This window comes from Myotis nattereri (assembly GCF_964212035.1).
Source record: "Myotis nattereri genome assembly, chromosome: 1".
Lineage (NCBI taxonomy): Eukaryota > Metazoa > Chordata > Mammalia > Chiroptera > Vespertilionidae > Myotis > Myotis nattereri.
The window spans coordinates 28,348,782-28,375,291 of record NC_138075.1 but is presented as its reverse complement, the minus strand read 5'-3'; the positions used below and the strand labels follow the sequence as shown (position 1 = coordinate 28,375,291).

The 26,510-nt window shown below is 49.4% G+C and overlaps 1 protein-coding gene across 1 annotated transcript in view; it reads left to right on the top strand.

Annotated features, from left to right (window-relative positions):
- Positions 1-10,149, top strand: part of RAD51B (RAD51 paralog B) — a 521,923-nt gene extending 511,774 nt beyond the window's left edge. The window contains exons 10-11 of the mRNA XM_081088043.1: positions 1,441-1,519; positions 9,430-10,149. Of these exons, the coding sequence (XP_080944169.1) occupies positions 1,441-1,519; positions 9,430-9,446 (96 nt within the window). The 3' untranslated portion in view covers positions 9,447-10,149. The remainder of the gene's footprint in view (positions 1-1,440; positions 1,520-9,429) is intronic.
- Positions 10,150-26,510: the final 16,361 nt, after the last annotated feature.

The window sequence follows — 26,510 nt, the reverse complement described above, 5'->3', positions numbered from 1 at the left end:
TGACCAAATGACCATCCCCTTTAAGGTAGGTATCTCCTTAGGAGAATGCCATTGCTCAAAATATTTTTGGTATTTTGCGTTGTCTGGTAGGTCAGTGAACTCTTGCTGCAGTAATGCTTCATGACAACACCCAAATCTCAGAGGCATGCAGTAATGAGCATTTCCCCAATGCGCCTGTGGGTCTCCTTGGGGTCACTATTTGGGATGGGCCCGCAGGCCAGCTCTGCTCCACGTGTCTCTCACTCTCCTTCGGAGACAGCAGGTTAGCTTGGATATATTCTTTTTCCAACAGTACCAGAGGCATCAGAGAATAAGTGGAGAATATATTGGGCTTCTTGAGGCCTAGGCTGAGAACTGGCACAACCTATTGGTCCAAACAAGTCATGTGGTCAAACCCACAGTCAAAGGCCATGAGAAATACTCTACACCAGTGGTTCCCAACATGGGACACACACCCCACAGGGAGGCAATTTGATTTTTAAGTGTGGCAATTCAAGAATGAGTTATTACCAGTGAAATTTTGCATTTCTTGTGGTTCTAGGGGCCTCATCTACAGTATACAAATATACTATATTGTGACATATTTATGCATTTCAGTTTTCTATTATATGTTTTGAAACTTTAGTTGCTATTTTTTCATATCACTTCATTTTATTATTTTTTAATAATTTCTTAGTAATTTCTTCCTCAGTACTTTAACTGTCCTTTCATTCTTTCATTTTTTCTCTTTCATGGATGTCGTGTTCTTTGGAAGCGTGTTTAGACCAAGTTAATGGCCTTTTAGGCTTCCTCCACATGAATAGGTGTTCACTTTTTGAATAATAAGAATTATATGTCATGGGCGGAGGGGGTTGTGCATAAGGATTTTAGAGATGCTTAGTGGGGCATGGCCTAGAAAAGGTTGGGAACCACTGCTCTCCACCTTAACCAAGAGGAACTGTAGTCACATGGGAAAGGGGATGAATACAGGCTGGGTGAAGAGTTGGGGTCAAGAATGCAACCTACCATGGATTTGCCTTTTGTAAGTTATTTTGAATATCCACAGTTATGGTAAATCTTTATCTCTTAAGGGGGCTTTGAAATTTTTTTTAGTAGAATAGCTAAGTTTATGAATAAAATTAGGCTAGTTTTATCATTGGACAGGAAGATAACGGTTTAAGCACATGACATACAATAATGAAATTTATTTCTAGAAAAACTGGTTCAAGAATATGGCATTCAGGGGCAGAATAGTTGGAATAAATGTACAGTCTTCCAAAGTAATCAATTGATTGACAGAATAACACTCTTTTGATTCTAAAATAATTTTTAAAACATAAATAAACCTTATGACTTGTGGTCATATGGTACCAGTTTGTCTCAAAGTGGGAAGGGGACTGAACAGGGGCTCCCCTCTGATCTCTCCCTGGACTAACCCTGGGCAATGTGCTTGATGTGCAGATTCTCATCGCCAAGTCCCCGCTGGCTCCCTTCGCCTCCTTTGTCTACACCATCGAGAAGGAAGGCCTGGTTCTTCAAGGTAAGATGCTTGGATGAAGCCATTTCTCTAAGCTGATCGTGCTCAGTGGTGCCCATTGCTGGTGATAATTACTGCTATGCTCCTGATCGGAACGACTTCAGAACAGAATCAAAGGTCAAGAGGAACTGGCCAGTGGTCTTCTTCCTGGTGAGATGAAAGAGATTGGCTATTGTGGCAAAAATTTGAAGAAGGTGGTTGTGGGGCTTAGAGAGAACTATAGAATTTTCTAACAGAATAAAGGTCAAACCAAGCAGGCTAGGAACTGCCACCGCCCAGTCCTCTCACAGAAACTGGAGTGAGGAGCAGGGGTGAGTCTCAGACCCTGGGGTGAGGACTCTGCACCACCTCAGAGCCTCTTGCTTAGCAGGCTGAGGGACCTGTGCTCAAGTCCCGACTGGGGGCCAGGCCTCACTGGCCTCCACCTTATGACATGGGCCTGGGGCTCAGAAGGCGCTGAGTCCTGGCTTGTGGGAAAGCACCCAGGAACCACTGGTCTGCTCTGGTGGTTCACTCCCAGATGCTGGATCCTCTGGCAGGTAGGAAAGGCGTCCAATCACAGGTCTGCCCAGAAAACAGTGAACATGAGATCGGTTCAGACACTAATGAACTTAGCCCACAGGGTCCCAAACTGCTCGGTCCATTGAGAAGCTTCCCCACAGAAATGTTCAGGATACACATCTGTCCCCCACTGCCAGGCAGGAGGCCCTGCCCACAGAGATGCCCAGGTGGCCATGTAGCCTGACCCACGGGGGACCACACTGTCATTGCTGTCCGTGGGAGCACTGTCTGCCCCACAGGATTTATGAGTTGAGCATTTTGCCCAGGTTTGTGAAACAGGGCGAGTCTGTATAACATCCCAGGGAGACACAGTGCACTGCAGAGATCCAGCCGGAGTTGTGTGGGGCAGGCTGGAGTGTCCGTGCTTCTGTCCGCGCACAGGCTGCCGCCTTCCCTTTCCTCCCCTCTGAAAGCGCCGCTTCGTCATGGACCCGAGAGCAGTGTGTTTGTTTGGTGCAGCTGAGCTCCTCAGCAGGGACTCGGGGCCGGGGAAATTTGGGGTAAGAACTACTGACCTTTGGCTCTTAGCCTTTGACTTATGCTATCCAAGTTCCTTGGTAAATATTGTTTTTACAATTGCAAATATTGTTTTCTGACAAAGAAGCTGAGATTTTAAGACCAGATTAAGCAAAGCAAACAGCAGGCCCCTTTGTTACATAGTCTCTGAGGGTGTATAACTAATAAGCCATCAGAAGGCTGGAGTTTTATTTACCCAGGGCACCGTGTGGCTTTGGCTCTTCGTTTTTAGAGCCTTTCTTAAAAGATTAAAAGTCTACTAAACAGCAAATTTAGATGAAGATTTCAAGAAAATCTGTGGAAGATCAGAAGACAGTTTCGGGGGAAGCGGGGAGAGCCAGTTCTACCCAGATGCCTTGTGTTGAGAATCCTGACCCCTGGGCATTGTGGTAAAAGGCATGGCTACGCCGGGTCTAGTTTGGAGAACTTTTAGGATAGTGTTTGTGGAAACAACATCCACAGGGTTGCCTCTTTGACACCCATTGCTAGGATTGTGACTTTGACGGGAAAGATGAAGTTGTTAGAGAAAGTAGAGGGTGGAATTGCAATCAATCGGTAGAGGTTTAAAAAACTACAAGGAAAGGATATTAGAAAAGGTTGGAAAACAGGGGAGGAAGTGAGTTACTAAATGAGGTGGACCTGGAGTTGTGTGTCTGGGAAAGAAAAAAAACCAGGAAGGTGTCCAATGATCCAAGAACCCCAGGGGATAAGGGAAAATGTCTGAGGGGCTGCAGAGCCTCACCTGGTTGCTTTGAAAGCTGATTTATCCGTCCCACTCCCTCAAGCTGCACCTCCACCTCGGGTTTTCCCAGGAAGCAAAACCTTTCGGCCCCTGTCAGCAATGCCTCTGAGTACAAACCTCTGGGCAGGCCCTTTCCTCTAGCTGCGTGCTCCCAAGACTTTGAGAAAATCAAAAGCTGTGACCCTCAGGGAAATGGGGGCCCCTCCTTTATTGGAGAGACCCCCTTGGATATCTATTCCAGCTCTGGTGTGATCTTGAGAAACTATAGTTCTGTCAGCTTGAAAATGACAGTGTTGACCTGGATTCAGTGCGTGGCAAATTGTGTCACAACCCATTCCTGGGTGATAAACTGAAATGAATGAGTCACAGCCAGCATATTGTATTGTTTCATGAACTATTTGTTGTGTGATTGTGTGTGCGCATTTTCAATTTCTGCATGGAGGTTGCAATGCAAATGTTTTTCTTCCTTGGATTGTAGTCACTGGCCTGGACCATCTGTAAAGGCCTTCCCAACGTCGGCCGTATCTGATTCTCCCAGGAGATGGGGTACTTATCGTTCACTCAGCCCAGGAGAGCTATCTCCTTCAGATCTCCACACACGGGAACATAAAAGCTGATTTCCCTCCCCCACTCTTAACAGATGACTGAGCTAGAAAACACCTGCACATTTCCCAGGATTAAAGCAAAGAAACCTTTGATCCCTGGGTGGTAACCTTGGAAAGGTACCAGCCGTCGAGGCCAATAAGCTTTTTGTGTGTGAGGGGTTGCTCTGGCATGATAGCCCTCAGTTGGCATGGAGGTTGGTACCGAGAGCTGGGGGGGGGACAGTGTGGCATTCCTGCCTGGGTGGCAGAGAGGGCAAGGGCAGGAAGATGAGGGGGGTGCCAGCTGAAAGAGGAGCTGCCAGCCCTGCCACCTGTGGCTCCACTGTGGTGATGCATCCTGGAAGGGTGGAAAGGAGGAACCCAAACAGCATGTGGGGAGGACCCCTCAGTGCCTTCCATCCCCTTAGTAAGCCCCAGGATTCCTGCTGCCTGCCAGGCGGAGGTTGTGTAATACCTGCTCCGGAGTGCATAGTAGAGGGAGGGAAGAAAAGGTGAGGCCAACATTCAATTTCCCTGCTCTGCAGGCCACTCCTCTCACCGGTTTTCAAGGATTAGGATGCTGGGAGCAGCGGGCCATGGGGCCTGATACCCTTCCCCCACCTTTGTTCACTGGGCCAGAGGGACAATAAACCGGCAGGCAGGAGACACTGAGGGGCTTGCCTAGAGATTTCTTAGGCTGCTTTTTGAAACACTTGAAGGAGCTGGTCCATGCTATTGTTGTAGTAAAATGGAGAGCGGAACTATTCTCCTTTTGCGGGAAAAGAAGAAAAGGTAAAAGAAAGGAAACCCACCCTCCCAGCATCTTCAGAAGGCTCCCTGGCTCTGGCCATTGCCATGGTAACCCCTCTGTTTGCATCTCCTTTGTCTTTCTGCACTTGTTGGGCATCCTGGCCTCTCAGGGTTGGGCCCAAGATCTGGGAAATACTTAGACCCCAAAGGAGAAGGAGCTCACAGCCACCAGCTTTTGAAGGTTTGACTCTGAGAGGGGCCAAGTCCCAGCAGAGGGAGAGTTCAGCTTATTTGTGCAACTGAAGTGGAGAGGTGAAGGGGTAGGTGAGGTTAATCCATTTTAACATTGTCCCCAGAGCTCGCCATGAAACCCTCAGCACCCGAGAGTGGAAAAGCTTAGAGGCGTGGCCAGCCCCGAGGGAGGCCAAGGGGTGCCAGGACCAAGTGTAGAGGGAAAAGCAGGGTGGGCCCACAGAACCGCACGGTTGCAGAAGGGAGGGAGAGTTTACGGGCTCCAACATGACTCACATCTGCTCTGGTTTTATCCATTGTTTCCCCAGGAAGCCCCAAGTGTTATGCCACCCAGAACATAGCTGGGACCCGTGGGCCTCTGCGTCAAGGCCAGGAATAAAGATTCTATCATTGAAAGCAGCCAGGCTGGCCCGGCCAGTGTGGTTCAGTGGTTGAGTGTTGACCTATGAACCAGGAGGTCACAGTGTGATTCCCAGTCAGGGCACATGCCTGGGTTGCTGGCTCGATCCCCAGTAGGGGGCATGCAGGAGGCATCTGGTCAATGATTCTCTCTCATCATTGATGTTTCTACCTCTCTCTCCCTCTCCCTTCCTCTCTGAAATTAGGAAAAATATATTTTTTAAAAAATTAAAAAGCAGCCAGTCTGTGTGGCTGATGGTGCAGGAAGCCTGGGGAAACTGGGACCATCCAGGCTTTTGTGGGGCTCCGCAATCAGGCCCATCGCCTGAGTCGAGAAGCAGACCCTGAAGGAGGGGCTGCCAGCGAGCATGAAGAGGCCGGGCTCCTCCTGGCTCACTCTGCCTTTGCTGAGCTCTCCTTTTCCTGGGGGCCTGAGGGGTATTTGAAACACAAAAGCCAGATTGCTTTGAGCAGGACAGAAGATAATGGCTTACTTTCTCAGCAGGACAGAATTATTTTTTTACATTGTTTTTATTTTTTAATCAGGATCAGGTGTCGCAGGTTGAATTTGGATTCTGGGGCTGTCCTCTGCTAGTTTAGGTTCGAGTGAGCCGCATACACCTTGGGATGGAGATGGGGAGCCTAAGGAGAGCCCGGGTCCCTGTGATAGATCCAGAGAAGGTGCTGGAAACAAAGCTAGTTTCCTGTTTTCCTAACCACCTCGTGTAGGGGCTTTGAAGAAAGCAGAAAACAAAGAGGTAAAACCATGATTTTTTTAAGAGCTGGAGAGCCATGGCTTCATCTTTCTTGTAAATGCAAGGGTGGATGTTTGATTGCCTTTTAAAGCATATTGGGAGGGACATTAATCTCCTCTGTTTGTTCCCTTGTCACAAAGTTGGGTTAGATTCTTCTGCTCCATTTTCTTAGTCACTGAGCCAACAGGATGATTTATGGAAAAATTCTTTCCCCCCAAATACCACCATCTGAGTTCATCAGATTTCAGTCTGAATCAGTAACCCATCTAAATGTTTTCTGCCTGGTGGACTCAGAGTGACCCAGAAGATTCTCAATCTGATTCCATCCAGGTATGAAGGTGTCTGCCTGGTAAATACCACCCACATACTTGGTACAGCCTGGCATTCTCGTGGGAGCCTGGGCAGAGAGCCCTGGGAGTTAGTGGAGCAGAGAGAGTGAACTTCTCGCCCAGAGGTCACAGAAAAGAGAACAGAGCAGGCCTGGTGCTCATGCAGGCCCCAGCATTTCCCCGCGGCTTCTGCCTGCTGCTCAGCGAGGCGCCTCCCAGAGGAAATAAGGAAGGACTCCCGTCTGCCCGGTTCTCTTCTTCCCTTTAAACATTCATTTCACATCCCCTCCCTGCGTGACATCTTCCCACACTGGCCCTCTGCTATGTCCACTTTTTTTTACTCTGGCTGTTAGCCTCAAAGAGAGATATGTTTTGAGTGTATTTCAAATGTGCATAAACGGCTTATTGCACACATCATGCCATAACTTCTTTTTGTCCCTTAACATCATGTTGTTGCAGTATATCCACCTTGATACACATAAATCATGTTCTTTCACTTTAATTGAAGTAGTCACATCCATTGTTGGAATATACCAGATGTTGGCCATTCCTTCCTGGATGGAAATTAGAATTATTTGTTAATTTAGCGAATTCTGTTGCACATGTTTCTTGGTATGCAGGTGTGGGGGTTTCTCTGGGTCTACATCAAAAAGGAGAATGGCTGGTCAGAGGGTGGGTAGTTGTCAATCTGGAGGCCAGGAGCATGGCTAAATTTTGGGAGTTATATTTCTACGAGTGAGGGAGATGAGTGTGCAGTGACACATCCCTCTTAGAGTCCAGATGTGGAGATTAGGTAGTACAGACCTTAGGGCTGGGCTTGTTGCATAATGTTGAAATGCAACATCAATATTTTGTGTTAAAAGTGCTGTCAGGATCCTCCTTTTGTAGAGCCTAGAGCAGAGAAATGGGGTATCACAGTCAGTAATGACACCACAGATCAGCACCCCAAAACCTTGGTCCCCTACCCAAAATAGAATCTATCTCAAGAGGAAACTGTAGTGTATGTTTTGCTCTTATGCACCAGCAAGAAAGATATTTGAGCAACAGCTACTAGTGCTTATAGCACAAAGCAGGGTCTGAATGTGGGCCCAAAATCACAGACTAAACACTTTTTTCTCCCCAAAATGTTTTTTCCTGTCTCCACAATGTTTTAAAACATGGAACAAAATGTTCGTTGGAATAAGGTTCCAGAGCAAAGCTCTATTCCAAGGCCTGGACTATAGTTAGTCTGAACCCACACTCCTTCAGAAGCTGCAAGCCACTTGGCCATCTTTGCCGAGTCACAGTCTGCGTTTGTGAAAACGCCCGGGTAATAATACCGAGGGATGTTAAATCCGTCCGGGTTGTTGATTTTCTTTGAAAACCTCTTCCAAAAGGACACCGTGTTCTTTCTGGAATACGACGTAAGCTTTATTTCAGTGAGTTCAGGTATTTGTTGAGTATCTATTGTTTCCAAACCATGGGGGATATGAGGCTGAAAAAAAAAGTTTCTTCCTTTTAGTAGCTCAAAATCTAGTTATTTCAAAAAAAAATAACTTTGATCAAAGCCAAACTGTGACACATGACACATATTATCAAGGTTAAAAAAAATGGAGCATGGAAGGACAGGGGAGACAGACTCGTTCTCACTGGGATGGCTGAGGAAGCTCCCGAGAGCATGTGGGCTGGAACTGGACGCCAGCTCCCGGTGCTAATGGAATGGCCTGCAGCGCCTCTCCACAGAGACCGGGTTCTTTTGCCGGCTGAGGACAGATCTGGGGACCCTGGGGAGTGCTGATTAGCACCATGTGACTAATGAATCATGCTGACTAATGTGCTCTGAATGGATTGATTCAACAATAAAAGGAGCACTGAGAGTCAAGAGTTCAGATCCTGAATTTCACCGTGAAGTATAAATCACTTACGCTCAGGACTTCATTCTTTTTGGTCAATTAAAACGTGCTCATGATGAGAATCCAAGGCACCTTGACCAGAAAGTGCACCCGAACTGTAAGGAGAGCAGAAACGCTCTCCAGCACACCCAGGACAGGCTTATGCAACCTCAGGTTATTCAAAGGACGTGCAGAATTGACCCATCCCATGCTGCTCCCAGCCGTGCAGAACTTTTATTTCCTCGCACGGGCCATGAGAACCGACACAGTGCACGGCGCTCACACCAACTGACAGACAGAGGAGCCTTTGAACAATCTTCCTGTCTACCTACTGGGGCGTCTGTGTTTTTCTACAACAAATGTCGCCACAGAACTAAGAGCTTGCATTGCACACACAGCTCTTTCTCTCTTTTGACATCTCCCCAGCGAGGCTGCTTGAGAACCTGGCCTTCCGTGTCCAGATGTTTACTGAATTCCGCAGGCCCCCCAAAGGGCCCGAGTTCCTTTGTTGCCCTCCGAATCATTTCCCACAGAGGCTGACCGATGTCCTGAAGGAGCCCTTCAATAGGGAGGATAAATGGAGGCAGATGAAGACATGACCCCCTGAGGTTCACCCACGTCCACGCTAACAAAGGGGCTGAGGCACAACCTTGTAAGGAGCATTTTGGTCAGCAGCGTCCCTTCGAGAGGCCACGTCTCCCCCACGGGGCTGCTTTCAAAGGCTACGATCAGGGTGGAAGTGCTGGGCGTTTGTGAAGGGCCGGGCTGTGCTAGGTGTAGCACAAAACATCTAAATCACGGTCCCCTGCCTTTGTGAGGACTTCCTGGCTGCAGATGGCAGCTGGCTTTCTCAGGGGAAACCTGGGGGGAGAGGAGGAAGCCGAAGAGGGGCTCCAGCTTCTCTGGGTGACCTCTTCCCACCCAGCACGGGGAAGACTCCCCTTTCTCAACAGCCATCAAGCCTGGGCTGCAGGACCCTAACCCACACGTGTGCTGCGGCACAGACAGGTGCGTGTGCGGAGTGGACCGCTGCTGGGAGCAACGCTGCCTCAGGCTGCGAGTGACAAGTTGGTGCATTTCACCACAACAACGTTTTTGTTTTGTTTTTTTCAAACTTTCTTTCTCTCCCTCTTTTTTTTCTTTTTTTCCTTTAGGCCAGCAGAGGCCATAGGGACACTGTGACCTTTGTCTAGAGCTGATGGGGGCGTGATTTGTGAAATGAAACAGGACTGTGCTGCGTGGAAGAAGGAAGCGGAAGCCTGCCTAATGGGGATTAATTAGTTGATTGCTGCTGAGATGGTAACAGATTTGCCCTCACACCACTGCGCCAGCCATCGCAGACCTGGCAGGGAAGGTGAAGATGAAGGAGTCTTTGTTCTGGTCTCTAGATGCATGGGGCCGTGGGCCTTGCCCCGTGGGATGTCAACGGCCATAATAATAATAATTTGCACTTACATAGCACCTTTCAACCAGGCACCTCAAAGCGGTTTAACCACATTAATTAATTAAAGCCCACAATCCCCCCAGGGGAGAGGAGGAGGAGGAGGACTAACAGGATTTGTAATTACAGGAGGGGACATTTCCAAATAAAGTATTGTCCACCAAATAAAAAGAGGAGGTGTATAAGAATTGGAATCTCCAAAGAGTAACTGATTCAGAAATGAAATCATGGAAAGATGGGGGAAGGGGGCATGGGCTTGGGGGTCTGTTCTTGTGTCAGAGGGAGGTTGACAGGCTCAGAATTCACTGACAGGTCTGGATCCCACTGAGAAGTGGAACATGTATGGTGTTAGCAGCATTTGGAAAGTCATTAGTGGTGCAACTATTGTGGTGTAAATTCAAGTTTCACTAATAAATTGTGTACAGCCCTGCAGAACAAAGAGTGAGATTCTTGCAGTATTTAATAAAGGATGAAATGATTTCTTTAGATTGAAAGCCCAAAGCTGGGCCAGTCAATTAGCAAATAAATAAATTGGTGACCCATAGGATAATTTAGTCATTTCTAGCACACCAAGCCGACCCCCTCCTCCTGCCATAGGCTTCCCACCAAAGCTTCAAGACTGGTTCAGGCCAAGGCCTGGGACTCCGGCCCCTTCAAATCTCCCCAGCCTTTGGCATTGGGACCTCTCTCACCCACGTGGGTAGTGACCCTGAGCTGTCTTCTCTATGATCACTTTGTACCTGCTCCCCCTCCAGGGTTTTTTTAATGCCCAAGAGGCTACAATCAAGTCTTATCCTGTCTCTTGTCTCCTAGGGGTGCCCAACAGAGTGGACTGGTCAGGAATGGCTGAACAACTAAGTCCTTACCAGCTCGTATCTATTGAGCCCATACCACGTGCTAAGGGGAAGCTCAGAGGCAATAGGCTATGAACCCCATCCCTGTAACTCTGTTACAAGGAATGGGAAAGACTCACATACTACTAGCAATAACGTAAAACAGTAAAGTAAAATGACATGATGGATGCACGTTCAAGCCTCATGCTGCAAGGGCAGAAGAGGGATCAGGGAAGGTATTCCTGGGGAGGAGCAAGGGGCACCCTGGGCACTGGCTGGTGAGAGTGGTGTGGGCAGACCCGGCAGAAGAGGGCGAGGCTAACTTTCCGGACTGTGGCCCTTTGCCTCCCTCTGAGTGAAGTGCATTTGAGAACTTGGGGTGTTCGATAGAACATTTGTGAAAACCAAGCTGAGTTTTTGCAGCCGATTAAATGTAAATTTCCCACAAATTCTTCTTACATGAATTGGCCTATTTCGAACATCAAGGGAGTATTTAAGAAATTCGGAAAGATGTTTTGTTCTGTGTAACTATTAATTCAGTCTCTCTCCACTTTCACTGTTCACCAAGTAAGAAAAGCCAAACATTTCACACATAAAAACACTCAAAAGTGTCTGAAAAAGGTACGAGGGAAACACTTCTCCATCACACGTGTCAGAGATTAAATGGCATCCCCCTAGAGACTTTTTTTTTTTGACCCCTGTACGCACTAAGACAGTGCTCTACACCCAGCAATTAACGAGCCAGTCCCCACACTCTCCCGCTCCAAGGCCCACCAGGGCAGCTCACCACGAACCACAGTGCCAGGATGATCTCAGCAGTCTTTGCCAGTATTTATGGAGTGCACTGCATGTCTGACACACACCATACGTGCCTAAGCGTACACTCTCTCCTAACAGTCTAACAAGGTAGGACTTCTTTCATCCCTCTTTCCAGATGAGGAACAAGGCAAGAAGCGTTCAGTCTCTTACTAGAAAGTGATGGAACGTGGATTTGAACCCAGGCAGACTTGCTCCTTCCTCTCTCCCCCCTCACCAACCCCTGTCATATTTCTGTTCATATCTATTACAACCTCTCTTGGCCATCCTCAATTCACTAAAGGGCTCAGCACAATATTACACACATAGCAGGAACTCGAATATTTTCCAGGTAAAAGAATCACTAGAGTAGTGGCTGCAAAAAGCCTGGGCTGTGGTGCTGAGAATAAGGTAGAGGCCCCATCACCACCTCCTTCTCCTTTCTCCGTTATTAAAGATTAGGGGACGTGGGCAGGAAGGTTGCCCCAAGGAATGTTCACAAGAAAGAAGACACTGGCCGTATTCATGAGCTGGAAATCTGCCAAGCTGGTACCACCCATGAGATGCTAGTGAAGCATCTTGAGCTGTTAATTACTTTCGTCGAACCCGGATGTGATGTGGAGCTTTTTTCTTGGGGGGAGTGTACATGCACATACTGGTTATGTAGACAAAGTCCGACTTTGTCTCCCTGTCTGTGCTGGCATCCTAGCTGCTCCGTGGCTATGCCGTGGTCCTGGTGAAGCAGCAGGAGTGTATTTCTGGAAGCATCAGAGCGAGCGTTTCTGGATTAATCCAGAGGAGCTGAACTCCTCGCACAGTGTCTGCTATGTTGTATGTTGTGAGCAACATTACTGCTCTGAGACAAGTTCGTCTGGCAAAACCAGAGGAGATGGGGAATGAGGATTAGGTAATGGGCGAGAGGGAATGAAGACAAAAGGAGTGCAAAATATCAGATTCTGACCTAAAACTGTGGTCTTAAAACTACTTGGCAGTTTTTTTCCCACTTGGCAGTGTCTTCCCCACCCGCCCCCACCCCCGTGCTTCAGTTTTAATGTCGTCACCATCACTTTTGTCCCATGGCTGTGACGGGACGTTCTTTATTCGGTTACAGAATTCAGCAGAGGCCTCTTTTGCTCAGACGGAAGGAAGAAGCCCATCCCACTTCTCAAACAAGCATTCTAAGTGTTAGGGCAGCATGCTGCCTACTTTCCTAACTGTCCTTGAGGGTGGTTGTCAGATGCAGCACAAGTTGCCCTGAACTCCAAACAGATCTGGGTGGAGAGAGGACCAGTAGATAGCGGGCATGTGTCAGGGTGGACTTGTGCCTAAACAAACAGCCCCCCAAACCTCACAACTCTATGTCTCCTGGGCTGCTGTCCTCCATGTGGTGCCTCAGGTTTCATTTCAGAAAAAGCTCTTCCACAACTGCCTGAGGGGGGGGAGGGGGGGGGCGTCGTGCACTTACAGAAACAACACACATCACGTCTCTCAGGGCCGAGCAGTCACACAGCCACTCCCAAACTCCACAGAGTAGAAGGCACAAGCCCACAGTCCCCGCCGTATTCTGAAGGGAAGGAGAATTAGGTATGCGTGACCCCTTGTCAGCTGCGAGGCCCAGCGAGCTGGCAAAGGTCACCTTTCACATCCACTCCTTTCCCTGGACTAATGGGCATCTATCAGAGGCTCATGGGGTGATGTTGAGGAGGGAAGACCGGATCGTTCTGCAGCCCATTTTCGTCTGCGGGGACCTTGTGGAAAAAGAGTTGACAGGGAAGACTAGTTCACCCTGGGCTTTCCCTTGGGGCTCCCAGACGAGTCACGTTAGAACAGGGTACGGGTGGCGAGGGCCACCCTGATTTTAGTAGGACGTCTGAGACCGAGCGACAAGTCGCCCAGGGCCATCGTGCTTCGTGAGAGAGGCTCTGGAAACAGCCCTCCGCCTCCATTCCTCCCTTATGACCAGACATGATTCAGATCCCCTCAGCCCTGTGACTTTCCAGAAAGCAGCTCTCCCCGCAGCAGAGAGAGGGGGGGAACTTTCCCTTATTATTCTTCTAATAATGAGTCCCTGCTCTGAGTGGGCGCTTCCATGTGTTTTCAGTCAGTGCTGATGGCAGCCTGGCCGGGGGGACATTTCCAAGAGGCTGTGGACATAATAGATGAGGGCTCGCATTGACAGAGCTGCTCTCAGCTTTCCTGCCAGCGCAGCCCTCCCGAGGCCTGAAACCCGAGACGAGGAATGATTCACGGGATCGTGTTGTGAACAAACATGGCGGCCCCACCTCGTCGTTCCTGTTAACTAAGTAAGAGGGGATGGTTTCCAAGCTTCCCTCTGAGAGATGTGCAGACCTGGATCTTAGTAACTTAAAAGGACATAACTTTCTCAGGCCAGACAGTGCTTTGCAGATGCCAAGACCTCCTGTGTGCAGGGCTCACACAGAGTCTGAGCCGACCTTGACCTCACAAGAACAAAGGGAGAAATGAGGCCACGCCATTTCCTGCCTAAAACCTAATCGCAAGCACAGGAGATGCTGCCAAGTGAGCGATGGTGGTAGGCCCTGTGTGCTACGGGGTCCCACCTATTCATTCCCCCCAAAGCGAATGTCTTCAGATAATACCTAGTTGCAAATGACCTACAGGGGACTTGTACAAACGATTAGTTATTGAACGGGCTCTTTTCCTGGAGGAGAATGTCAGTCACCCGGGTGAAAGGGGACAGCTGCTGTAGGACATAGGTGGCCTGGAATTGGAAAGCCTTTGAAAGCAGAGGCCGCCCTGGGGACTCACTACCTTGGAGTCTCTGCTCCTCTCTGCATTTCTACCCACGGCCACCCTCTTGCCCAGCAGACATGCTCTTCAGACTGTCCTGCTCACTGGAAACTTTAGCTTGCATGTGGCTCACCCTCATCTCTTGAACTCCTCTCTCTACACTGCAGCCTTTCAACTTCAGTTCCCATTGGCTTTTTCCCTTGGTGTCTCCTAGTTAAAATCCCTAAGAGGGAACCTCATTGGCTTGGGCTGACCTTATTGTTTTGTCTCAGGTAACATCACTGGTCACTAGCCAGCCAGTCGGTTGTGGGCTGAGGGGGCGGCTGACAGCAGGCGGACTAGGCAGCCGCAGATGTGGGCAGGGCAGCTGCCCTAGAGGGGCTGGTTTCATGTGTTTAGGGGACTGGCCGTGTGTGTGGTGTTTCCCTGTTTCAACGGAGTCAGAGGAGCTTAGTCTGAATTCATGCCTCAATGGGAAGACGAGGGGAGAAACTGAATTATGACACTGGACTTTGCCTTGTATTCATTAGAGACCATTGCGTTCCTACCTCAGCAGATGTTTAAAGGTCACCCCAACGCAGTCCAGATTTCAGCATTTCCACATTCGTTAGAGTAGACATGGGGCTGGAAGTGAATTAGAGGCAAATCTAAACAGACCTGTGCTTCTCTGCTCTTTCCTGAGCTCCATGTCCATATTGATTCAATCCTTGGCCAGCCCTTGTCCTGTGCCGGACCCTTGTACCTACTGCCTAAAGCCACAGGTTCTCTAGGAGCCTAATGATGACACAGAAGGCTGTTCTGATGGTGTTTCTAAACCTGCTGCTGTGGGTTCGAGAGCCAGTGCCTCTGGACCACTTCCATCTGCTCATTCCTTGTATTGAATCTGAGGTTGAAGTCCGTTGCCATCAGCTGTCCCTGGGATCTGAGAACCCATCTGGGGTTTGTCCAGCCTTTCTCTCCAACACCAGCATCCCAATCCTGAGTCATTACCATGTCAACATCTTGAATGTGGATGCAGAGATGAAGCAGGAGCCAGCCTGGCTTTCTCCCCGTTCTCAAGGCCCCTCTGGGGCTAATCAGCAGCCACCCATCCCTGTGTTAATAACATAAGCTCTCTAATGAGAACACCTGGAGGAAACTCATAGGAAGGCTTGAGATGAAGCCAGTTTTGCAGTAATTATTCCTACCATCGTTCTGATTTAAGCTGGACTCAGACTTTCCAGTCAAAACAGCTTGCTACACCCAACCAACTAGATGGACGGACCTGTACTTCTCCATGTTCCTTAAACCACCTCAGGTTTTACTAAAACTCTTCATGCTCACATCTCAGTTCCAAAGTCTCCCTACACCTTGAACTTCAGGCAGCATATCCCTACCTCAGGAAGACAGGGTTTAGTGAAATGTCCTGAGTGCACCTCGTGGGTGGAATTCTTTAGTGGTCTTTTCCCAGCCCTTTTCCCACCTACCCAGCCCATCTTGACGGTGGTGTTCGTACCACTGGAGAAATAATAGACCTTCTTAACTGGAATTGCCTAATCAGGGGAAAGAGGATAGTGGCTGGGGAAGTGTAAATGGTGGGCAGGGCAGGCATGGAGAACAGGTCCCTGCTGTATTTATTAGTCTGCTAAGGCTGCCATAGCAGAATGCCACCGAGAAGCCGAAACAACAGAAACGTATTTTCTCACAGTTGTAGAGGCTGGAAGTCCAAGGTCACGGTGCCAGCAGGTTGGTTTCTCCTGAGGCCTCTCTCCTGGGTTTGCAGATGGACACCTTCTCACTGTGTCCTTGCACGGCCTTTCCTTTGTGTGCGTGCCTAGTGTCTCCTCCACTGTAAGAACACCAGTCTTACTGGGTTAGGGTCCCACTTTGATGACCCCATTCAATCATAATTACCCCCTTTTAAGGGCCTGTCTCCAAGTACACTCATGTTGAGGGTTGGGGCTTTAACATAAGAATATTTGGGGGAGGGCACAATTCAGTCCATAATACCTGCCATAACTCTGTTTTCCTCAACACATCTCTCATTCTCTGATCCTGCCCTTCTAGTTCTGAGAAAAGTAGATATTGGTCAAGAAATGGCAGGTGCGACTCAGTGCAGTGAGTTTGAGAATGGCTTAGCTAGGTATGGAGGGCGCCTGAGATAAGCAGAGTGAACAGATGGATAGGTGGATGAATGGATGGATGGATGGTGGGCTGGCTGGCTGGCTGGATCCATAAATAGATGGTTGCATGAATATACAGGTGGATAAATCTATGACTTGGGTAGTGCATCAGTGGCACCAGGGAAGACATCACATTCTCTTTCTTTAGGGTTGTAGGTTTTTGCACTGGGGTTGCAAACTCAAATGCTACTGTTAGATAACAGAGTTGCAAAAAGAGGCTAGTGTGCAATAATAGGGAGTGGTGGCGACTGTGACAAATTAGAAAGAGTATGACCTGCCTAAAGAGACAGCATGTGCTCATGTACTCAGTTCCAGCCAGTTGTTACTTTGTAGGATGCCAGCCCAATGCTGCCAGAACTTCTGATTTTTCAAGAGAAGCCAGAAATCTGAATTTTTTTCAAATGAAATCTTTCTTTAAATAAATATTTAAATTATGGCAACCAGCTCAAAATTGATAAAATATTGGGTGGGCCAAAGAAACACATTTACAGTCTGAATGAACCCTGGAGGCTGTGGGATTTCCACTCGTGGAACACTGGGAAGATCTGCGATGTCAGCGCACGCAGATGTAGGTGTTTTAGGGCTTGGGCTCATGAGTATGCTGCACATAGCAGAACAATGCCTGCTGCTAGTGACAAAGCGATAACTGAGCCAGTATTATTAGGAAGTATCACTAAACCTCTGGGTTTTCTCGTCTATAAAATGGGGACAACAGTTGCCTTGCCTGTCCCCCAAAGGAAAAGAAGAATATGCAGGAAAAGGCTTGCAAAGCGTGCACATGGCTAAGCAATGCACCCTGCATTACTTTTGTTACTGTTCCCAGGAAGGAGGCTGAGCCTTGCCTGGGCAGGACAGGGGGTCCCTAGGAGGAGGAGGACGGCAGTAGCTACATCCATCCTCTTGGTTCCGAGGGACATGTGGCTGTTTTGCTGTCCTTAAAGGGGTTTTTTTATTCGTTATGAAAATGTGAAACCGTCAGAAGAGTAGAGAAAACAGTGTGATGAACACCCAAGCACTCTCACCCAGCTGTAGTCATTGCTGAAGTTTGCCACATCATCTCGGCGAGTGTTGCTGGCAGAGTGTGGGGTGGACGTGGCAGAGATGCAGTAAGAGATGGGACGGAGGGAGCTTAGTGGCACCAAACGGAGAGCCGAGAGCTTCCACTGCCTCGGTGACTCCTTACTGCAGGAAAGCAGGCCCGGTGGGCCGTGGATGTTCCCTTTGGGATAGGACCCTGAGGAGGGGGTTTTGTGCAGGACCGGTTCTCATAAGTGATGCCTTGTTACCACCTTAAGGTGGTAGAAGCTGGGACACGGAAATTCTTTTTATTATTTATTTTTGTTTATTATTTTTAAGCTTTTAATTTTTTGCAAAGAGAATATATAATTACGTCTGCCTCATGTGACTGAACAATGTCTAAAGAGACTTTGGCTGTGGAAATGTCACCGTCGTAAAGAATTCGGGAATGGAAACCATGCTGGGTCTGTGAGAAGCTCAGTAAAATCACGGCGATAAAAAGACATGTTGGTCCCTAAAAATGAAAGGTTTTAGGAGCAAAACACTCAGATTCAAAGAAAGTATAAAGGGCTCTTTTTGTTAAAGTATTTAAAAGAGTCTCTAAGACATATTGCCCCATTTCTCCGCGTTCGCTATGACCGCATTTAAATGTGAAGGCTTCCCCGTCTTAAAACGTGAAAGCAGCTAGACTTCGCTCGAAGATTCCATTATGCGGCCCCTTCATTAATTTAAGCTGACATTCCTTCTCAATTGGGGCAAATCATCAAAGCTTTATTGTATTGAGAACCTTGAATTCACCAACAAAGAGTGCGGGGTTTGGAGGGAAATGCAGGAAGGGGGTGGGGGGAGACCCTGAGGCCCAAAGAAAGGAAGGGAGGAAGGAGCTGAGAAGGTGGGTGGGAGGGGGGGACTGGAGCATTGAGAGGCGACAGGGGACACGGGGGGGTGGGGTTAGTTAGAAAAGCAGAGAGAGACTATGGAGGGTTGTGGTAGAGGGAAGGGGCTGAGAGGGGCTGTGCAGTGAAGCTGCCCCTCGGGCCTCCGCTAATCAAGACAGTAGAAGCTAAACCAGCGGCAGCTTTGCCCTCATAAATTGGCTCCCAGAATAAGGATGAAAAGGAAGAGAAGGCATAGAGGAAGAGAAAACATGTTCCTATCTTCCTTCACGCAGGTGCCTCTCGAAATTTTCAGCCAGTCGAGCCCTGCCCAGCAGCACTGCCCGGCAGGAAGCCCACTGGGCAGGCCTGGGCCTGGCACCCCAGCCCCGTCGCCAGTCCTGTCTGGCTCAGTGGCACCTCCATCCACCTGGACCCAGGCCCCCGGCAGGGCTCTCCCTTCCTTTCTGGTGTCATTTTACGTGGGAAGGATGATGTGGGATGTCCCAGGGGCACTGTATTGGGTCCGTTGTTGAGGAATAAGGCAAGGAAGGATATTTAGAAATGTAAGTCATACACAAACGTTTATTGAGCATCTATGATGTATAACTAGGATGAAATAAGATTCGTAAGGTGAACGTTAAAGCCTCAGGGAAAACTGGGTTTTTCAAAGGTGTAACTTTAATAAGTAAAATACTGAATACAAAAGCCAAAGCAATCCCTGACAGTCTTTCCTCCGCACCGAAAAAGTCCACAGGACACAAGAATTTCACGTGGACACTGTAGAGCAAATAGTTCCTGGTGTCCAGCAGCCCATCTGAGACCAAGTCAGTCAGGGAGGCTGCTGGCCATCAGTCCCCAGCCCACCACCTTCCCACTCTGTGGCCTCAAAGAGCTTCTGGGACTGCTTTGAGTTACAATTTCCCACAGTGTGGAATGGAATAGAAATAATCATCCTACCCTGGCTGGCAAGTGCAGTGTTTAGAGCATCAGCCTGCAAACCAAAGGGTCGCAGGTTCAGTTCTGGTCAAGGTCATGTACCCGGGTTGCAGGTTCCCCTCCCAGGTTGGGACCCATTGGGGAGGCAACCAATTGATGTGGCTCTCTCACAACGATGTTTCTCTCTCCTCTCCCCCCCCCCCCCCCCCGCCATCCTTACCCATTCTCTCTAAAATCAAAGGAAAAAATATCCTCCAGTGAGGATTAACCAAATAATAATAATAATAATAAAAATAATAATAATCAGCTGAATCTTCATCCCTGGGAGCCTATAGGGATGACCACATAGATGAAGGATGATTTTCCCTCCTTCCCTGGCTGTCTAAACCTGGGTTACTGCAATGATCGAGTCTCCCGTTTAAGACATAAATCAGATAAAACTGTCCCTCCGCCCAGAGCTCTGAGATGACACCCTTTTCACTCAGATGGAAGCAAGGGCCCTCCACGGTCCCACCTCTGGTTGCTCCCTCTTGGCCCACCTGCTGGGCCACCCCAGTCTCCAGGCAGCTGCTCTAGTCACCAGGCACCCTTCGGAGCCTCGCACTTCAGGGACCCTTCGCTGGCAGGCTTTCCCCCAGATAGTCCCATAGCTGACACCTCATCTACTTCCCCAGGTACTGGCATGACTCTTCACTGCTAAGGTTTTGCTAAATGTCACCTTCTCTGTGAGACCCCCCCCCCCCATTTAAATTGCAGCCGACTCTCCTCACCCCCATTCTGCGCTGCTTTTGCCTTCCCCGAGCTGCAACACTACACGGGCTGGAGGGCAGACATTTCTCATTTGTTCAGAGTGTCCTAGTACCTAAGGCAGCGTCAGGCGCAGCGAGCACTCTCAGTAAGCAGGTTGGCTCTTTCTCAGAGGAAACCGAACAAAGACAGCCTGCTCTAGCTGAAGGGAATATGAGCTCAGAATCTCTCCCACCATTGCTGCAGGCTCTCCACGGAATAACCTTTGCTCCAGGGAGCAAGTTTGAAAACCGATGTGTGTTCTCATACGTAAAACCCATGTTGAAACTATAAAGTGCCGTGTAATGTCAGGCCCAAGGGCCTGGCACAATGTATACAGCAAGAGCCCAATTGTTAGAGGGGTTGGGGAAGAAAAGTGGAGGAGGGAGGGGGTCAAAGATCCCAGGACCAGATTCTTGCTCTCATTCAGGCCTCAGCTCAACCATCAGCACTCAGCAAAGCCTTACCTGCTCCCTGTCTACGGTCCACACAGCATGACTGTAATGATTCTAGGTTGGAGAAAGTTTTATAAGGATGTTTGTTAAGCAGCTACTATATGCTAGACAGTATCTGTGCCCAGTTTACTATGTAAGTGATCTCATGAAATGTCAGCTCTCTCACCATTGTCTGTCCAGTACCTCGTGCCTGGCCTGGCACATGTAAGGTACTCAATAAATGCTCACCTAGTTTCCTAACAACCCTCTGAGGCAGGTACCATTAACTCCGTCTCACAGTGAGGGACCAAGGTTCAGGTTTAGGTAACTTGCTTAATGTTGTCATACGTGTGAGTGACAGAGCACAGAGTTCAATTCCACTCAGACAAGCTCCAGTCACTCTGGTTCTGAGAGAGAATTTGGGTTAGACCAGCCATGGGCAAACTACGGCCTGTAGGCCGGATCCGGCCTGTTTGAAATGACTAAAACTAAAAAAAAAAAAAGGCCATACCCTTTTATGTAATGATGTTTACTTTGAATTTATATTAGTTCACACAAACACTCCATCCATGCTTTTGTTCCAGCCCTCCGGTCCAGTTTAAGAACCCATTGTGGCCCTCGAGTCAAAAAGTTTGCCCACCCCTGGGTTAGACCATCCCTCCTGACCACACCAGCGATGGGGGAGGGCTCTGTCTTTCCTTCCTGGAATTCTCTTCTCCACTTGGACTCACTTCCTCCCTTTGTCCAGTTAGCTCACCTGGAGGGGTCTCCTGCCACCTTCTGACTAATGGGCCTGCCTGCCTCACCCTCCCTCTCTGGGTAACCCTAGAGTTAGTGGTGGCTCATCTTGAATCATAAATCAAATTCTAAAAGACATTGCAACTTTGTGCTCAAAACCTCCTTAGAAGTTAAATTCTTTGTGAAGGTCACTTGCTTGTGAGTAGAATGATGGATTCATCAAGTCTGTCCCTTTAAGAAAAATCTGGATAGTATTGGTTCCCGCCCCCCCTCCCCCCAAAAAACAACAGCCCTACTTAGTCCACTTAATATAGCTAATTCCCCAAGGACCCACACTCAGTTTCCACTCTGGCCACACTGAGGAAAAGCGCCAATCATGCTGTCTCGTGACATAAACAGAAATCATGTGTAACTAGCGTGTTCACTGTGCTTCTCATATGCCCACTCTTCCGCAGGTTTTCTCTCTTGGCCATTGCTGAAGCGAGGCATCCAGCTGTTGACGCTGGAGAGGGACATCGCTATTTAGTGTATGCCCGGACCTCCTTTGTGGAAGCCGAGAGGCAGCCTCTGACTCTAGTTCCCAGAACTCTAGTCCCAGGAGAAAGCATCTCCATAAATCTGAGGTTTTCTGCCAGATGAATAACCCTTTGGGTTGATTTCAGAGATACCAGGCAGGTTTTCATGTTCTGGGTGTGTATTTCCTCTAGAACCAGCAGTGGCCTGTGGAGACTCTTCCTGGAGGTTTCGGGTTCAGGGACTCAGGGTTGAGTGGAGTGTCAGGAAGGACCACTTCCAGCAGGACTGCCCCTCAGTTAAAGGCTGAGTAGCTGTTCGGTTGTGTGGGACTGTCCTGCCCTTCCTGCCTCACCCGCAGAATGCCAGGTGCATCCCCCAGCCCCCGTTAAGAATCAGAGGTGCCTGTAGGCCACGTCCAAGCACGGCTGGTTGAAAGCAGCAGCGGGGCAGATACCATGCAGCCCTGCACGGGGGTCAGCCTGCAGCCAGAGGTCCCTCCCTCCCAGTGCAAGTTGCTTCCTACCCTTTTGCCTTCAATGACCTTTGTTTGCCTTCAGGTCTGGTCTTGATGAAAATTGTTTTCATATTCTCAGGAGGAAATGTCCTTCTGAGAAGAGTCCCCATGTAGTGATTGGGAGAGTGTATGAGGTGTAAGTTCCCAAGCCCAGCAGTCAGAGTCTAGGATAAAAGAGATCGAAGCCAGGACAGGAACAAATGGATTCACCAGGACCCAAACACGGGACTGCAACAATGGGTCTTCTCTACCGGCCCTGCCAGGCCCTGAATGCTGCTCTGCTGCCCCACAAGGCTGGACAGGTTCTCTCTAATATCTAGAAATATCAACATTCTCTGCAAAGTAAATGGCCAGAGTCAGGATCTTCTAGGATGTGGGTTCTGTAACCCGCGGACCCCGGATGAGCATGACTGTCTGTCAGGAACCATCCCGGGGCTGTCAGATGAGTCACTGTCTGCTCTTGTCCTGCTCCTCGTGTCTCTTGGGTGTGATTAAGCACATGCCAACGCCCCAGCTCAGGGCCATCTATTCAGCCTGCATCCCGTCCGCCCGTCTTGCCGGGGCAGTGCTCTGTGCAGCCCTCAGCACATCCTGTTTGTTCAGTCCCCTTTGTCTCCCGCTGGAGCAACGGGGAGCGAGGATTCCTCTGAGTCCTTTGGCTGGGGGCTTTGAAATCAGATCCTGGCACACCTGATTACACTCAATAGCTGGAAATGGTAAGGATGTCCGATGGGCAGAGGGCTCTTGTTTTAAGCTCTGCACACCAGGAAGGCAGGGGCTGGGTCTCCTCTTAGGGACTGCCCTGGAGAGGGCAGGATGCTCTGGCAGGAAAAGCCAACAGCGTAACTGAAGGGAAATTCACTTGAAAAAGAACTCACAGCACCTGTCCATCAAGCAGCATAGAGCCTTCCCTGAGGACACGAAGTGGGTGGGGCTGAGGCTCATTCCCCTCTCCCTGCACTTTCCTGAGGGCCAGGCTCAAACCTCTCTGTCCTGCTTTTTCTGTAGAAGTATTGCCTTTGAGACCTCGGCAAAAGGATGAAAAAACTGAGAACTTACACGCGGCCACAGGGTGAAGCTCAGCAGGCAGAGGAACGCTGAAGGGCAACTTCTTGCTCCCAAGGCCTCAGCCTCCACTCACTGCAAGCTTCCCAACAGAGGTGCTACCCTAGCGCACCGGTCCTGCGGAAAGGGGACTGGTCCATCGAAAAGCCATTAGGGCCGGGCCAGTACGGCTCAGCTGGTTGAGTGTGCGAGAGGCAGCCCATCGATGTTTCTCTTTCATCAATGTTTCTGTCTCTCCCTCTCCCTTCCTCTCTCTCTAAAATCAATAAAAACATATTATTTTAAAAGGAAAGCTATGGAAACTTCACCCGGACAAAGGGCATAAAGAGCTTCCTTGCACCCGCACCCTGCTTAGGAAATGAATTACAGGTGCAGTGAAAGCCCCCAATGTCCTCCCTGAACCCATCCTCTTCCCAGCCTCTCCACGGACACCCTCTCAGTCATTCCCGGCATTTCCTGTATGGCCCAATGGTGTGTGCGGCCCTCTTTGGGGTCATCACTTAACCTTTTTGAGCCTCCTGCCTTTTCTGTATGCAGGGGTTATTGACAGGTTTAAAGGAAATGATTTATGATAAATATTTGACTGTTCTCATGAGAAGGAAAAAGTCAGCAGAAAGAATTGGGTCAAATGCAAGGCCCTTCCCAGCCTGGCTGACTCGCCCAGACAGCCAGCCTTCCTCTCTGCAGCCCTCTCAGCCCTGCAGGTGCCGTGTTCCCAGATCCAGTGCATATGCTGTACTTACTTGTGTGAGGCTCGTGCCCTATCTCAGTCGTTCTTCAACTCTGGGCTCAGATGTCACCAAGCCTGAGAGGCCTTTCCGTCGCCCCAGGCGGTGACACCTGTTCCTCTCTCTGAGCACTTGCGGTGTGGCCAGGACACTCCATGGGCCTGCCCTGCTTTCACACGGAGCTGTACCTGCAGCAAGGACGGGGCCTGGGGCTTCACTGACTCTTGTAGCCAGTGGCCTAGCCCATTGCCTGCTGGCATGTGGCAGGCCCGTGTTCAGGTGGGAGGGAACGAGTGAGTGACAGCTCAGGCATCAGACTTACAACTTTCTGCCCTTCCCAGCCTGGCTGACTCGCCCAGGGAGGTCCCCATGTCCCAAGCTTAGAGGCATTTTTTTCTCCTTTAAGTCCCAAATCTTCTCTGTTCTAGAAGCATAAAGCGAGCAGGTCTCTCCCTGTTCCTCAAATGCATTTGGAGCAAATGGGAGGGAGCATGCACATTCTTCTACTATAGGTTCAATAGACAGGTTTGAAAGAGAATCCTGAGTGAGTGCGCTTCACCCAGGTCTTATGCATCTTTTTCTAGGTGTCTTGCCATTTATGTTCTTTTTCTTCTTGCAGACTGCAGACATTCTTAAAGGCAGGTAAGTGTGCAAACCTATTCATCTTGCTTAGAAAATCCATGTCACCCCTCCCCCCCCCCGAAACAAACATTGGCAAACACCAGTCTGGCTATGAAGGTGTCCTCGCCCTCACCCATTGTTCTCTGCTGAAGTGTGGTTGCTACTGTTGTAGACTCAGCTTTAGTCATGGAATTTTCGAGGATGTGTCTCAGAAGTGGGATCAAGAGGAAGCTTGACAATCATCTGCACCATAAGCCAATCTGGTGCCCTGGCACCGAAAATGGGCACACAGGTCTGCCCAGGAGGAAATGTGGACTGAGAGCGAGAGTGGGGGTGCGGAGGGGGCTGTGTGCATGACCAGATTTTTTTAACTTTTCATTTTACATTTTTTATTTTTATCAAAGTGAAATTCACATAATATACAATGAACCACTTAAAGTGGCAGTTAGTACATTCACACCACTTTGCAGCCTCCACCTCCATCTAATTCTAAAGCATTTTCATCGCCCCCAAGTTCTTGCCTCGACTTTTTAGCCATAAACCAACAGAGCATTTTCTAGGGTTCGTGGCTGTGGGAGGCTAAACGGTGGCCCAGGAAAAGATAGGTCCACATCCCGGTCTTTGGAAGCCATAGATATGGCCTTCTTTGGGGAAAGGGTCTTCAGACACAGCAAGTGAAGGATCTTAGTTGAGCTCACCCTGGATTACCCAGGTGGGTTTCAAATTCAATGCACATGTCCTTATAAGAGGCACACAGAAGAGAGACGTAAAAAAGAGGATGCCCCTGAACACGGAGGCAGAGCCTGCCGCCAGGTAGCCCCAGCCCAGGAACCCCTGGAGCCCTGGAAGCTGGACGAGGCCAGGCAGGCTTCTCCCCGAGAGTTGTCAGGGAGCGTGGCCCCATCCACACCTTGATCTTGGGCTCTGGCCGCCAGAACTGAGATAAAGGCTTGTGATCATTGGCTGTGGCAGCCCTAGGAAGCGTGTCCAGTGGGGTTGCACAGAGAGACGGTGTGGCTGGAGGGTGAGAGAATCGGAAGGTCTGAAAACCGAGTTCGGTGCCTGGGTTTGCGGCTGTGCCTGAGGTGAATTTTGTGCTGCGGGTCTGTTCCCTCCTGTGTTCCTTGCGTGTTTGCTGTCACGGCTGAGAGGATGGGAGGAGGTCAGATCAGCCCCTCATACCTATTTGAAATGGTGGGAATAATAATGACCATACTCCACAGAATGTTGGCCACTTGCTAGGAAATTTACATACGTGATCTCATTGGATCCTCAAAACAATCCTACAGGTTAGTATTCTCAACCCCATCTTATGGGTGAGTAATGGGAGCTCTGAGAGGTCATGCTGCCTGTTCGGGGTCACTCAGTGAATGACGGTAGAGCCAGACCTTGAGCCCCGGTTCACCGAGGCTCGGTCCACAGCACTAGAAAGACGGTTGGTCTGGTGCCTCACACGCCTCCACAGTACCCGCTGGCTGACGAGGAAGGATTTGTTTATTTTCTGAGTATTAGCACCGCTGGCACCACAGTTTGGGTGGTGAATGGATTGAGATTAAGGTTGCTGTGAGCACCTGTTTAGACCCTGCTAACAGCATGTGGTTGGCAAGACATATGCGTTCAGAACTGAGGGAGATCCTCTGGCCCCAAGGCACAAGCCTTTCTCCCTCAGCCTCAGTGGGGCAACCCTTCACCCACGGCTTCACCTTGTGAGAAGCTGCACAGTCCTTAAGCAGAGCACGTCCTGGCATCACCGCCTCCCTTAGCCAGGACCAGGGCGGAGAAGAGAGGAAGGTGGCTGGAGAGCAAGGCTCTGAAGGGCCTGTTCCGGGGGCCCTCAGTTGATCTGTTTGGGGTTTGACACTCTTTGGGGCCCTCTCTTTATCAGGATGGGCTCAAGCGGCTGTAAGTGTCTCCCTCTCAGTTTTGGGAGATGGAGGCGGAGGCTGGGGTGGAGCTGCCACGGCAGCTTCTTTGCTGTCTCTCCAGCATTTCACATGGGAGG